Source organism: Saccostrea cucullata, unplaced genomic scaffold (genome assembly GCF_032062105.1).
Source record: "Saccostrea cucullata isolate Sc308-1 unplaced genomic scaffold, CSIRO_AGI_Scuc_v1 ctg2984, whole genome shotgun sequence".
Classification (NCBI taxonomy): Eukaryota; Metazoa; Mollusca; class Bivalvia; order Ostreida; family Ostreidae; genus Saccostrea; species Saccostrea cuccullata.
In genome coordinates, this window is record NW_026941167.1 from 92,257 (window position 1) to 108,009 (window position 15,753).

Genomic DNA, 15,753 nt, shown 5'->3' on the forward strand with positions numbered 1-15,753 from the left:
CTTCTAAATATTGAATAATTACTGATAGGTAATTCAGTTTCCTAATGTTCTCGGACATCTGTACAAGTCATAAATTTATATACCCCTGTTTAGGATTTCCGGTTTCATTTGCTCATATGGGAGTTCCCCTATTGAGCAGTACAGTGTTTCATATATAAACTTGTACTGTGCCTTGTTAATTTTGTCACTTAAAACATTATATCTAAATGAATGGTTGGTTGGTTGCTTACGCAGGGTTCATAAGTACCCAATGTCTGTAAGTCCGAGACTAATAAATATTTATCAGACTAGTAATAAAAATTCATGTACTAGCACGATTTCCCCCAATATTTTTCTTCTCTCTCTCTCTCTCTCTCTCTCTCTCTCAAAGATACAAACAGTTTACTTGACAAGTGCTCCGTTTATTCACATTGCCGGGGGGGGGGGGGTTAGATCGGTGTGTTCCCATTTCGCCTGAACTGTGAAATTCAGGTAAGAAAAAGTTTAAAAGTACTAAGGCAAAATGGGAATTTTAGTATTTGTAAAAATTATCACTGGGTTGATATAAAACTTTAAATGATATTTTTTTTAGATTGAATTTAACAGTTAACAGATTAATGGGAATTGATGAATACAGTGAATGAAATAATACATGGAATTCCAAAAAACTTTATGCTAAATATATTAAATCTCCATCACTTTAATTCACCTGTTCACCTGAGAGCTTACTAAGGCGAAATGGGAATGCTGAGTTTTACAGTTAAGGCGAGATGGGAACAAACCACTAGATCACGATTTAGTTTTTAAACTTAATCTTTAAGTATTTTTTAATCATGATTCAATTTAAACAAAAAATATTACATGTTTCATACCTTCCATTTTCCCCCTGTAGCTTTCGGTGAATTGGAATTGATTTAATTTTATGTGCCGAAATTAAATTTCATCTCATTGAAGTAGGTAGGCGTAGGGGGTGTTATGATGTTAACATAATAATAAGGCAGAAGGCGGACTTGTCTAGTAAAATATTTTACGAAGTAGTGAAAATTGGAAGTCATTAGTCCGTCGAACCAGTGCCCACAAATATTTATTTCGAACCCTCTAGCATACATGTATACCCCCCCACCCCCCCCTACACACACGTTACATGGAAAAAAATATCTAGTATACTTGAAAAGGATTTATAAAAATGTGTAAGTATTTTGAATGATGCAAATTTATTTGTCAGTTTGATCAATTTATACCCGTAATCATTATTTATTTGATTCAGGTTTCATTAAGATCTTTTTCATAAGATTAAGATTATTCGCTAACTGTAGGTGCCCACTATCTTCCCTGTCGAGTTGCCGTTCATCTCTCTCTCCCCCCCCTCTCTCTCTCCAAAAAATCAATATCGACCCAGGCAAAGTTTAAAATATAGTTAAACTCCGGCTGATTTTTTTTACTGTCATGATCTTGCTGCATATAAATTGTTTTTGATTTTTTAATTATTCTTAATTACTGATAAAAAGTTAAGAAAATATACTATGAACTATTTTTTATTTGATCTGATAATCAAACAAATTCCTCACTTCACTGTCCCACACCCACACTAGCACGATTTAACAAAAAATATTAGGAACCAGTAATTTTTACAAAACTTTGGATGTAATGTACCCCTTCTCATATATTTATTTTTGCTTAAATCTTTAAAAAGTTTGTGCCTTTTCCCGGTTGGTTTTCACATCATTCTTCTTTTTCATTAATCTTTGATTTTATCTTACGTCGGTACATTTAAAAAAATAATTTAAGTCTACCTGTCGTCGTAATGTTGCGTAACTTACTTCCAGTGAAATCCGGCGAGTGCTCTTCTGTATATAGTGCTGCAGTGACACCTATTGTCTTCTTTACCCGCTACCGTACACACTCGGATCGCCTCAGGCGATTTCTTCTACACACAGGTGCATCACAGGGTTTCCGATTGTATGACGAAAGATTATGTAATTCGGCTAGATATTAGCTAAACGACTTGAATAATTCTGGACGAATAAAAAGCACAGTGTTACTGTAGAATCATGATACTAGTTTCGAAACCGAACAAAGCTATGAAACATCGATTTATTAAGTTAATTAAATTTATTAATTTTTTTTTACCTAAACAGATAAAAAAAGAGTACAAACTTAAACACGACAGTATTGTGTGTTCTACTTTAGTAAAATAAATAATTACATGTTCATTGTTCTAAATTTAGTTCGCACTTGCCCCCCTCCCCCATTTAAATTTGAAAAGAAACTAGATCCATGTGAACTGTATTTGAAAAGAACATTGATATTAATTTCTAACAAAGTTTTGTTTCAGGAGTGTGCATAGACAAATGATGATAATATAAAATCTCATAGTTTTACATGTATTTGAATTAAAATGAAACTTTCAGGTAGGGATCCAGAAAATCCAGATTCGAAAATCTGCTAAAAGATGTTCATTGTTTCAAAGGAATAATGCGGACAGTAACGAAACCAATGAATGTCAAAAGATCAATGATCAATGCAGGCCCGTAAATCCCCCCCCCCCTCCCCCCGCCCGATAAATAAAATAAAAAGTCTTTTTTTTTTTTTATTTAAATCTCCCAGATGTCTTTTAATTTTTGTTTCTTCTTGCAAATGCTTGGATTCGGGTATGTTTGACTGCACAAGAACAAATTTGGGCGGCCTCCACAAAATTTAAAAAAATTACATAATTTGACAACTTTAACAAACGCCTTTCCTCAAAAGGGGGCACCCACGGCCTCACCGCGCGATTTGAGTTTATTCAAATTATTCATACTAATTTGAATAAATTAAATTAAAATTGAATAAAACACATGTAACCTAACAGTTTAATTCTTTAAATTAATATTAAACAAAGTCATGGAGTTAATGTTAATTAAGAAAATATTATAAAATGCACGTCATATAATAACAATGTTTTATTATAAAAAGGATAAGACCTCTGTAAAATTTTACATTTCGCTACTAAACAAAGATTTTTATTTTAATTGCTTTTCTTTTTGAAAGTTTTGAAATTTTATCCCTTCTCTTGAAAATATTTTTTTACTAATAAATTTAATATCTATAAATCGATCAAAGACGCTTTTTTTTTTCAAAGATATCAACTTGACATAGTTAAAAATTATATGAAAAAACAAATGAATGAAATAATAATCTATGTTAAAAAAATCAATTTCACACCCCTGAAGCCTCCCCGAGAGCGAGAACAATAGGGACAGTAATTATCAGTAAATGTCAGCACTTGTCTAAGTTTTTCAGCAGGGGCAGTAAACGGGTCAGTAATTGTCTAAGTTTTTCAGCACCGACTAAGATTGTCAGCACTTTTCTAAGTTTATCAGTACCGGCAGTAAAAAGGTCAGTAATTGTCTAAGTTTTACAGTAGCGACAGCACATTGTCAGTAATTTTCTAAGTTTGTCAGTAAAAAATGGGAATGTCAGTACGTTTTTGACTTAGTAGTGCTAGCTGTCCGAAAAAAAGATTTTGACAGACCGGAGAGCTACAGTGCCATCCATTGAAATAACTGTATATCTATTGCGCACGAACAGTTAAGTTTAATTCTGGATTTATTCTTTCTAATTCTTACCTCAACAATTTGACCAAACCAAACAAACAACCCCCACCACCACCAAAAAAAAAAAAAAAAAATTTCGAAACTCGAAAATACTTATTTTGTGGGTAGGTTTCAAACTTCTTTCAGTACCATTTCTTACTCAAACTCAAACACTACCCTTACAGTTCTGAAGCATTTGAATCAAAACGCCCCCAACTCTCTTTAGAATGTGTACAAGATATTTGGTCCCAAGAAACAAATAAACAAACACTCTTTATATTCGATGTTACCATAACCAGACACTAGATTGCCATTTTTCTTCCTCTGATTATAACAAGTATTTGCCAGGCACGGATCCAGGAATTGAAGATAGAGAGGGCGCCAAAAGTTGGCAAGGGATTTGGTGAATCCCCCGGAAGCTCCTGGATTCTAGAGATTTTGTAGGGTAAAAATGAGGTCTACCAAGTATACAAATTTACATCTTCTAGACGAAACTGTGTATTCACGTTAATTTTGACAATTTTAGGGGGCGCGCACCGGGTGCACCCCCCTTAAATCCGCCACTGTTTTCTATTCTCTTTTGGGTATGAATGTTTCTTTTCAGACATAATAATTATTTTTTATAGAACTCCGTGCTTATCTATTTTATCAAATGTATCTATCTTTATAACTTAATCATCAATTGTGTTATTCCATAATTTTAAATTTCATTACAAGTAATTTCTATATAGAAGTAAGTATCTGAATACTTTACATTTTGTTTGTTTTGCGTTCGTATCGATAATTTTTCCTATACACGGCACTCAAAACCATTGAGTAGTGAGGATCGTTTTGTGCAAGCACATACTGCGACATGGGATTTCGGTTTATATGGTCTCATCAAAAGAGTTTATCTCCAAATGCATCCCACAGGATTCGAACCTGCGACGTAAGAAACAATTAACACCTTATTTTGAATCTCTAGAGCAAACTCTTAACAACTGCGCCGCGCGAGTGACACTTAAAAATTGTGATTTTGATTTGATTCAAATGAATCATAAATCAGACATAGTTTAACGAGCTACTACAAAAAAAAAACTGTTGTAATCACGAGGAACGATCTTTCTCACAGATCGATCATTGGGATTATTATACCATTGTGTCCGTTCATACGCATGTATTAATTAATTTCAACTGTTTGAATTACTATAATAAAATCAAATGATACATTTTATAAGGTAATGCTGCAATGCAAGTACATACACATTTTTCACGTTCATATTTGGTGTTGTACACATGACCAACTGAATGCTGATAAACTCATGAAATTAAGGATGTAAAATTAATGTCATTTGAAATTGTGAGATCGAATATCAACAAACTTAAATGTTATTATTTTTTCCCTTTACCAACGTAAAAAAAAATGAGTTGCATGTATCTGGTCTAACAAAAATTTTTCAGTCTAACGCATCATTTTACTTGTCAGAGCAAATAAATGTCTGACAGTGATATTTTCCATGGCATTTTTTTTAAAGCAACGTTGTTCTCTCTCTTTATTGCTGAAACAAATTGTAAGAAGCTGGGTTAAACCTTAGCGTTCCTTTGACCTTCCATCTTTGTATACATCTCTTTATTTAGACAATCGCGTCATTGTCAAACCAGTTAGACCAGTTGTTGCTCCTTTGATGACCTCGCACTTTTTGTAATGGAGCGTAGTGGAGTCAGCCGAGGATTGTCGAATGATAAATGTCGGAAAACTGGGACTTTTTTCATACGGAAATCAAAATTTACGTGTCATTTCTCAAGAGAGATGACAAAAATATGCTAATTTGAAGTTAAATAAATTTCTATTATTTTCATTTACTTTCAAATCATTTATGAAAATTAGATTAATTCAGAAAAATGAGATGGACTATTTTTATTGCGGGAGTTTCTCCGAGTTTATATAGACTGGTGCGAGTTTGTATTGAATATCACAGGGGAGTAAATTGGGCGACACAGAAGCACAACGACAGCCGCTATATAATTCATTGTAAAATTACTGCGCTAGAAACCGCGTGGCAACCTAGGGAGTCTGAACATAGTTCAACACCCAATAAAATATACCTTTAGTTACTGAAATCGTACATTAAATGTTTTTGATCAAAATTAATACTTCAGTGCACATTAACTGGCTCGGAAAAAGTGTCTCAATCCATGGATCCATCCACCCCTTTCAGACGATCTAAATTCCTCTAACTTTTATCATCATTTCTCGGACGTGTTTTCTGTGTCCTTTCGATATTAATGATCATTTTTCACAAATAAAAATATTCCCAGACAAAAATCTTTTCACTGTTACTGATCACAAGAAGCCTTTAACAAAATATTCCCTTCGAAATAGAATTCTTAGCCTGACGAATTCGAAACGTAACCGCCTTTCAAGCTGATTTACACCTTGCGTACTTTTGACGGAAATCTACGACGACCGGAAAGTGCAATATTAATATCCGAATATAGTTAATTTAATATTTAATTTTCCATCTGAAATGTATATATAAGTAATAAATAACAAGTTTATAAACTTCAATGGGAATTCAAGAGGGTAAGTACGTGATCAAATCTTCTGAGAAGGCCTTCGGCCATCCATTTTTCGCGATTTTGGGGGAAAATGTATTTTTAATGGAATTTTGTCCAGAACTTTTCTTGAGAACGGCTGAAGATATGGAAATTAAATTCACTGAGAAATTGCTGTAAATGTACGTAAAGAAAAAATATATTCTGAAATATATTTCATAGGATGACACAGCATAGAACTCATAAGAAAAGTCGGTCGGAAGACCTACTTGTTGCCCTAGCAACAAGAACACATCTAGTTAAGGTCTTCCGACTTCCTTCGGAAGACCTTATTGTTTTCCGTCGGTTTCCCATTTTATCATTAAGGTCTTCCGTCTTCAGCGGAAGACCTTGTTATTCTTCAGTTTCTTTTTCACTTTTCTTCTTATATTTTATTATTCTTTTTTTCTTACCGATTTTGTGCACGCTATTTCTCGTTATTTTTATTCTTTTTTCCATAGTTAGGGAGATATCTCAGCTGTGAATGTACAGATTTCAAAGACTTTTACTGAAAAGATACATCATGAGACTATCTTCAGACGTATTTTCATTTTTTAAGAATTCGTTTCCGTTCGTGATTTTTAGGGAAATTCGTATTTTTTAAATGGAATTTTGACACCTTATTTTCTCGAGAACGGCAAAAGATATGAAACTAAAACTCATGGACATGATAGAGCATTAAATGTAGATATGCCGATCGACCTTCAATTTTCGTCGTTATTACATCTGGTCGCAAACTGAAGTGAATTCACAAAGTCCAATTTTTCAAATTTTCGTTTGTCCACAGTTTTCTTTAGGATTTGCAGGATTTATAGAAAGTCTAATAAGAATTCTAATTATGTTTTCAATATCTTGATGCGTGCATTTATTGCAAAGATATGACCGATCAAAACTTTGCCACGCTGTCGTGGGTTCGAATCCTGCTCGAGACAGTTAAATTTTTTCTTTGTTTTTCTCTTTTTTGTTTTAGTTGCAAATGACTTTTCTCTCTTTTAAAACATGTATGGAATTTTTTTCCTGATTTTTAAAAAGTTTTTTTTATAAGATTTTCTGCAGAAAAAGCTTTAATAATCATAATCTTTGTTGAAGACTGTGGTACATGAACGCAAATGAAAAAAAATACGTTCTTTAATGTATTCAATGGAATTGTAGCATATCGTTCTGAACATAAGTCGGTCGGAAGACTACTTGTTGCCCTAGCAACAAGAACACATCTAGTTTTTATTATTATTCTTTTTTTCATAGCTAGGGCGATATCACTGCTATGAATGTACGAATTTCAAAGAATTTTTCAGGTTAGATGCATCATGTAAATATCTCCAGACGTAGTTTTCATTTTTTCAGAATTCGCTTTCGTTCTTGAATTTTGGGGAAATTTGAATTTCTTAAATAGACATTTGTCACCTTATTTTCTCGAGAACGACTAAAGCTATGAAACTGAAACTCAATGACAAGATAGAGCATTACATGTAGATATGCGGATCGAACTTCATTTCTCGTATTTTTACTTCCAGTCGCAAATGGAAGTGAATTCAAAAAGTCCAATTTTTCAACTTTTTGTTTTTAATATTTTTCTTTAGAATTTACAGCGTTTAAAGAGTGTCTTTCGAGAATTCTATATGTGTTTTCAATATCTTTATGCGTGCACATTTTTGAAAAGATCAATAAAAACATTGTCAAGCTGGTAGGGGTTCAAATCTCACTGTGGGCAGTTAAATTCTTTTTCCCTTGTTTTTCTCTTTTTTCAGTTGCAAATGTATTTTCTCTCTTTTAAAACATGTATAGATATTTTTGCGATTTATAAAGCTTTTTTAAAATCAGATATTCTCTAGAAATAGTTTAATAACCATGATCTTTCTTGAAAGACTGTGGAACATGAACGCAAACGAGAAAAAATACATTCTGTAATCTATTTAATGGCATGATGTAGCATATCGATCTGGAAAAAAAGTCGGTCGGAAGACCACTTATTGCCATAGCAACAAGAAAGCATCTAGTTGTCAATATTTTTGCAAGCAATGGTATGGCCTTACGTTGCTACATGAAAATAGGCGGAGAAGTATTTCTTGTTCAATTCTTAATATAATTAAGTCGTGCAAACTCATTAATTGTTCCCATTGTTTTACATTTTTTGTTGCCCGCTTTCCCGAAAACAAAGAGACTTCTCTTACAAAAAAATACTATAGTTAACCATAGTTAACTATAGTTTACTAAAGTTATCTATAGTTTACTATAGTTAACTATAGTTATAACTTTGACACTTTGAAAACTTTGATTTACTCTAGTGATAACTTTGACACTTTAAAAAACTTTGACGAAAACTTTGACACTTTGAAAAACTTTGATGAAAACTTTGACACTTTGAAAAAGTTTGGCGAAAACTTTGACACTTTGAAAAACTTTGGTGAAAACTTTCACACTTTGAAAAACTTTGGCGAAAACTTTGACACTTTGAAAAACTTTATCGAAAACTTTGACACTTTGAATGAAAAACTTTTAAATTATCAAAAACTTTGATACTTTGAAAAACTTTATCAAAAACTTAGATAATTTTACACTTCAAAAAAATTTATTGAAAACATAGTGTGAAGACATGCTGCTTGGTTTGGTAAACCCTTTTGTGAACCAAAAATATAAGAAACCCTTTTGTGTACAGAACAATGCCAACTGAAACAGCTCATATGTCATTCCTATAAACGATAGCTCAAAAATCAGCACTTTGTTGGTCATGTTTTACACTTGAGGTGCATGTCCTTAAAACATCATACAAATCTAATATTAATATTTTTTTTAATTTAGTTAAAGAAATGTATTGTTTATAATCTTTTTTGAGAATTTCACGTTCCTACAAATCTGGCTATAAATTTTTTATTCACCATATGTGCAACTTGAAAAATTAGTTGAAAGGCCTACAAATATATTATGATTTTTGGCCTTGTGACCTTGAAAGTGACATACTTTTCGCAAATGTTATTTTTCCTCATAATTTTGATTGAGAATAGATAGGGCTGCACTATTTGAAATGTGCATCACCTGTGACAAGATGTTTCCGAGCATGCTTCAATTTTTGAACTTTGTCTTCATGTTTGTCCTAATTAAAAACGAATTTCTTCAGTGATTACTTTTGAATGGCATAGATGAAGAATATGGAGATAACGAACAGTATTCAATATCAAAGTCCGTAAAACAATAAAAAAATAGGCGCAGAGCAAATACGGACCTCCAAAACATAAGAGGTGGGATCAGGTGCCATGGAGGAGTGAATATCCTCTGCAAAGTTATGGCGTTCTTATCAAATTATTTTACACAACATTCAATAAATTATTGCATCCAACTCACTAAGACCCCAATTGTGGGGGACCATGTTTGAAAGCCTTATCAAAGATCTCTTCTCAATCAAAATTTATGATCAGGATCAAAGTTTTTTTTTACAGACGGAGAGACGAATGAGATTTATTGTCCACTCACAAAAGCGGAGAACAATACCATTTTTGGTAGGGGACTCCAAAGATTCATTTTTCTAGAAGAAACTTTTAAAAATTATGCAACAAAGGATATCTTTACGATGTTGCAATATGTTAATTATTCATGTACTTAATCTGATAGTTTTCCTTAAAAACTAGAATGCCCTTTGTTTACGGGTTGTATCAAGTATATGTCTTTTATTCGTTCATGCCAAAATCCAAAAAGTTCCACGATTTCACAAAAGTTTTGAAAAGAACATGTTAAACTTCGAAGCATTAAAATAAAAACAGCAGAAGCAGAAAATGATATAAGAAATATATATACAATTTTGGTTCCACTCTGCAATAAGAAAAACCTGATTATTGATATATAATTTGAAACGCTACACGTAGTTTTAACAATTTTCACGCATCTTCATATTCCTATAATGAAAATAATACATAACATACCAAAACAATATGCTGCATTACACATGCTAGGTGGTTTGAAGTAATACACCATGAATCTACTGCAATTTTTAATCTGTATGCTATACCGTTCATAGCAAGGATCACTATATCGTCTCATGCATATCATTACATTTGATATGTTACCCTCTCCTGGAAATGTATCTAAAAATCATTAGATTTTCCATTAATTTAATCTAGAAATAAAAACAGAATTTATCGAACTTTTGCTTTTTTAACTTTCGATATTTTTATAACAAAAATATAATTTCGTCAAATCATGTGGTAAAATAAATACGTAAGGAAGAAAACTTTTTCGTTACTATCTAAACAAGCACTGAGTTACATGTAACATGGCTGTCTGTCTGTGGTTCATTTGTTTTCAAAATGTCAGCCTGTCTAAAAATTACATTTGAAACATAACTCTTGAACGTTTTACATGAAAGGAAATAAAAAAAATGAAAAAAAAAAAATATTGTGACACAAGTTCTTATCTCATCGATCAAAATTATATAATTACTGCCATTGAATTGAATCTCGGTAAAGACGTCAGCCACTCAATTTTGAGAATTTATCTTTTATGTTTATGTTGATGACAGAAGATTGAGGGATGATGTAACGTATGTTTATATTTCAAATATATGTGTCTTGTTGTTGCACATGCTCCACTAAACCACTTACTCCTTACAAAATATTTATTGCCTTCAAAGGTAACTTCAGACGTGCTCTGCTATAGCATACTCTAAAAGTTTTGTAAATCAAAAATTGAGTCTTAAAACCCGAAAGAATAAAAAAGCATCATAGGCAGTTGCTTCTTCTACGATTATGGAACTTGAAAATGTTCATTTCTAATACTGGTCATCAAAATAATTACTTTGGTTAAAATCACTTAAATGCTACACATAGGTACATTGTACACTGAAGTTGATGTTAAAAGGATAATTGATTTCTCATTGAGAACACTTATGTAGTCTTCAGAGATAAGGTCTTCCAACAAACTGCTGGAATTCCGATGAAAACTAAATGTGTTCTTTTTTTAACTAACCTTTTTTATATTCCTGTGAAACAGAAAAAAATTAAAAACCTTATCATTAGAAGAAAGAAAAATTGCTGTGGCCTTCAACAAGACATTTAGATATATGAACAATACATTTTAATGAATTATAGTTACTTTTATTTATATGCCGATTCGATTTATCCAAGTGAACTTGAAACAAAAGACACAACAAAGTCTGACATCTTTTTCACATTTGGATGATTTACTGTTTATAATCGACAAGAGCCAACGAACAACTTAATTGTATGCGAACGAGATTATTTCAAATTTTCCATTGTCAACTTTCCTTATGCATAAAGAAGTGTCAAGATATTGCCTGCATATGATGTTCACATCTACCAAACTATTAAAATGCAAGAGCATACTCCTCTAAAGTCACTATTTCTTCAATTTTATGATTAGTTAACCTTGTTAACAAATATAACATGAGATGTCATTTTGTTGTATTTTCGCTGATTTGTTTTTATACCATTTGCTAGGCCTTTATACTGAATTTGACTACGAAAATGGTTTTCTTTTATAGCAATTTTATTAAATTAAAAATAAAAAAAAGAAATTACCGTTCATCCACATTGGAAATTCAGTTCCACATCCAAATGCCTCTGGTGTACTTGTTGACAAAACATATCCATCTATTCGATACCATTGTTTTGCTATATATCTGTCACAAATTCCCAATTCTCCTGGTCCTAGAATATTATACGGAGCTCGCAGACGTAAGCTTGTTAATGATGTCGTGTAAACATTTTCATTGCAAGGATCTGATGTTCTTCCTATATCAAATATGTCTGAAAATTATGTTTTGACAACGATCTATGTGCACATATAAAGGTCTAAAATTAACGAGCATTTAAATCATTAGATAATTATTTTGTAACAATGTATGGTATGACTCATTTCATACTTGGCAAAGCACAGCTTACTGCTCACTATAAAGCTATGTTACCAATATACCCAACGAAGACATAGTACATGTATAAAGGTGACGATGGTTTGTAATATTAGTTATACAGGTACGATCAAGGGTGTTATTTTCTATGTAACCATTGAATTCTTTGTAAACCAAATTCTATCAATGTTATTTCAAACTATCAATACGATTTATTACGTGCTACAGTGCGTTGTGACGTCATGCTACTTGCTTTTCGTGATATAATTTTTTCCCTAGTTTATCTGTTTGTCCTCCTTCTTTGTTAAATTCTTAACATATTTAAAAAATAGTTTTAAGATATAAAAAATATATAACTTTAATATTTGATTAAAAATATATCAGCAACAAGCAAATTAAAACATATAAATAACGACAAATTAAAATGAGCAAATTTGCTCATATTGGAGTAATACAGCATAAAGGTAAAAAGGGTAATCGATTTTACCTGATATTATGATATAATAGATACTTTTAATTGTTATGTGTTTGATGATTTACAGAATTTGACCGTTAGAACTTTTTAATATTCAAGATGTAAGAATTGCGACATACTCTAATTTGCTTATCATGAAGTTTCCCGAAAGTGACGGGGCTAAGTTAATATTGACAGAGTAAGAAGATAGATATAATTTGAAAATTTATATACAATTTCAATCTATTTCAGTAATAAGTCGAGTTACATGTATCTACACTTTTGTAACAACACCACAGTATCGATTCGACTTAACAAGTTATCCTTCATTATTTTTATTTTGGTTTTAGAAAAAGTCTTTTTAATCGTTTTATGAAAATTCGTTTTTTTCCTGTTTTGTAAAGAAAACTATTTACATGTGTAATTGGTTAAATGTTAAAAGCATGCAATATTTGCCATTAGCTAATCTTGACTTTCAATTGCAATTCTTCTGTTACTGTTTTTTTTCTTTGTGAAGCGAGGTAGTCATCGCTAAAATTCTAATAACTTGTATTGAGTTTAATTGTAGACACGATATAACATTTTTTTTAACTTTTAAAATATGTTTATTCGAACCAGTGGAAATAAAAGGCCCTAGGCAGATTTATAAATTATGATGAAAAGGCGTTTTAAGCGCCATAAAATAACAAAAAAATATATCAATCAAATATATCTAAATGTCTCTCACCTGGTACTGAAAGATACGCCAAAAAATAGAGTACTGGAATTGCAGTGTGACAACAAAGGTTAATTTTAAAAAACATTTTTCTACTAAAATTGACATACTACGGGAACATACTTTTATGATGTGATCATCAGGAAGTTATTTTATGTGATTCTAAATAGCTCCTCCTTCTTCTAACTGATAGTTTAACTTATAAGAAGACATATGTGTGCACACTGTTATCTAAAATAGATTCAAGTGTTAGTGACACATTTGTCAGGAGTTTGCATTTAAAAGAATATCTTTTTAAAGTATATTTTAACGTTTAAATGTCCTGGTCACACGAGGTAATATAAAACATATTACATAATTCTATATAAATTAATGTAAAGCAAATAAAGCATATATAAAATTACGTATCATTTTACAAAAACCTAAAGCACATTTTTTATTTCTACATTTCATGTTTAGATATTAAATTGTGGTAATAACTCTTAATTTTTAAGAGAAGGATATGAAGAAGACGAACAGTATTCAATATCAAAGTTATATAAAACAACACAAAAAAGGAGCATAGCAAACACAGACACAAAGCTTCAGAGGAGGGATCAGGTGTCATGATGGAGTGAGCATCACTGCTGACCAGTCAAACCCGCCGGTGCTCCCTGTCATGATCGGGAAATAACGGAAAAAATCCGTCGTCAATTCAGTGTATAAATAATTGACTAACTATTGGTTTGAAAAACTACAGTCAGCATTCGACTCAATGATAAATTGTATTTGCTGACAAGGTCATTGTATCGACCATAGAACTTAGGAAATGATGAATTAAACGAGTCTGCTGATATTCTTGTTTCATCAACTTGTTTGGCGATAATTTACCGCGTTTTAGAAATTGTTCGTACGTAGAGCATGCTCTTGCGTATCGAATCAACTGAGATATACACATTCTGTAAACATGTAAGAAAGGTATGTTGCTGCAAAAAAGGGAATTAGACGATAGAAAAGATAAAGTCATCAGGTGTATCATATAGCTTGGTGATTAGATTACCATTAACGTCTTTTTTAAGTAAAATATCCAAGTATGAAACAGATGTGTCAGATTTTGTGGTGTGTTTTAACAGCTTCTTCAATACATGTATATATGATAATTACCCAGTGTTATTTGCTTACGCCACAGGGGCCCACTAAATACGTTTTTTGACATAAATAGCAACTTCCAAGCCAAGGCATGAAAGTGTATACAAAATATCCCTGTAGGAAATACTGAACCCTTATATAGATCATGCAAAGGAGATGTGATAACACCAAAATTATTTATTATATAGAAGTTTATTAGATCATCAACGTCCTCGTATGATTTTTATTTAAAATAATGTTCTAACTACCCCAATATTTCAACTTCAGGTTCCAGTATGTATAGGAATAATGATTATTATAATAAGTGTTATTAAAGGATCATCTGGCTTTTTAAACTAACGTATTCACGACAGCAAAGGAAGATCGACATATTCTTTCCAGAAAATGAAACATACACTTATAGACCAAGGTTTCAAACATAACTACACAAAGTGCATCTTATATCCTTACTTTCATCTTGGCTTTTCATAGTTTAGATATGAAAATTCCAACTATAACTTTGGCTTTTCATACTTTGAAGTTTCTGATTCAAAGTTAAAGCTTTTTTTACTTTAATGATGGCTTTCCCAAAACACTAGATTTCGTAATTTAATTTTATTCCTCCTCCCTTTGAGATTATTCATAGCTTTTCCAACTCTTTTTATTAATTTTTCAAGCTTCAAAATAAAATTTTGTAGCTGCATTTTTAGTCCTTGCTTGTTAACATTTTTTGTGTTTTTCTAAACTTTATTGGTAGAGTGGGATATACTAACGTAGGTTTACTTTTGGTAATTCCTAGCTACTTCAAATTATCTATCCTAACTTTAAACTTGGAAATTTCATCAATTAAAGTGGCAAATTTGATTTAATTTATATTTTTTTTAACTTTATATTTAATGTTGGAGCACGTGTTGTTTTTTATGAATACAATGGAAAGAAAAGATTGCAATACTCATCATGTCGATAAAAAAATCATTGTTTTCATGTAAAATATTAAAACATTTAGCATTAATATTAATGAATTGACTTTGTAGCATTACATATAGCTAGAACAATCTTACACAATGACCTTATGTCATCTCATTTTTTTGAAATTCAGTCTCAATTAATGTATCTTTGTTTCATTTTTGTTATTTAGTGTCTAAAATGTTTTCATTTTCTGGGGTCGGACGATGTTATTTTTTATCAAGTAATAAAAGATGGATAGGACAAATATTAGGGTTTTTAAAGTTGGGAGTTAAATTAAAGTCATTGAAAAAAACGTAAATGTCAATTGTGTTTCATAAAATTTTGTTTCTACACTGTACTACTATAGCATCAACAAAGTGTACAATAAGGTTATAAAAGGAGACAAAAACTTGAAAAGATTAAAAATGTTCAACTTAAAGGTAAAAAAAATCAAGATCAAGAAGACGAGTTTAATGAAGGAACTATGATCTTCAACGTTGAAAAGACAAGTTGAAAGTAAAATAAAAGCTGAATTTATCTCACT

General features: G+C 31.5%; 1 protein-coding gene across 1 annotated transcript in view; it reads right to left on the bottom strand.

Moving 5' to 3' along the window:
* LOC134257337 (uncharacterized) overlaps positions 1 to 13,242 on the bottom strand; it is a gene marked incomplete at its 3' end in the record, with an annotated part of 104,383 nt that extends 91,141 nt beyond the window's left edge. The window contains exons 1-3 of the mRNA XM_062739964.1: positions 13,167 to 13,242; positions 11,657 to 11,869; positions 10,043 to 10,204 (exon numbers count right to left, since the gene is read on the bottom strand). Of these exons, the coding sequence (XP_062595948.1) occupies positions 10,043 to 10,204; positions 11,657 to 11,869; positions 13,167 to 13,242 (451 nt within the window). The remainder of the gene's footprint in view (positions 1 to 10,042; positions 10,205 to 11,656; positions 11,870 to 13,166) is intronic.
* Between the last annotated feature and the right edge of the window lie 2,511 nt (positions 13,243 to 15,753).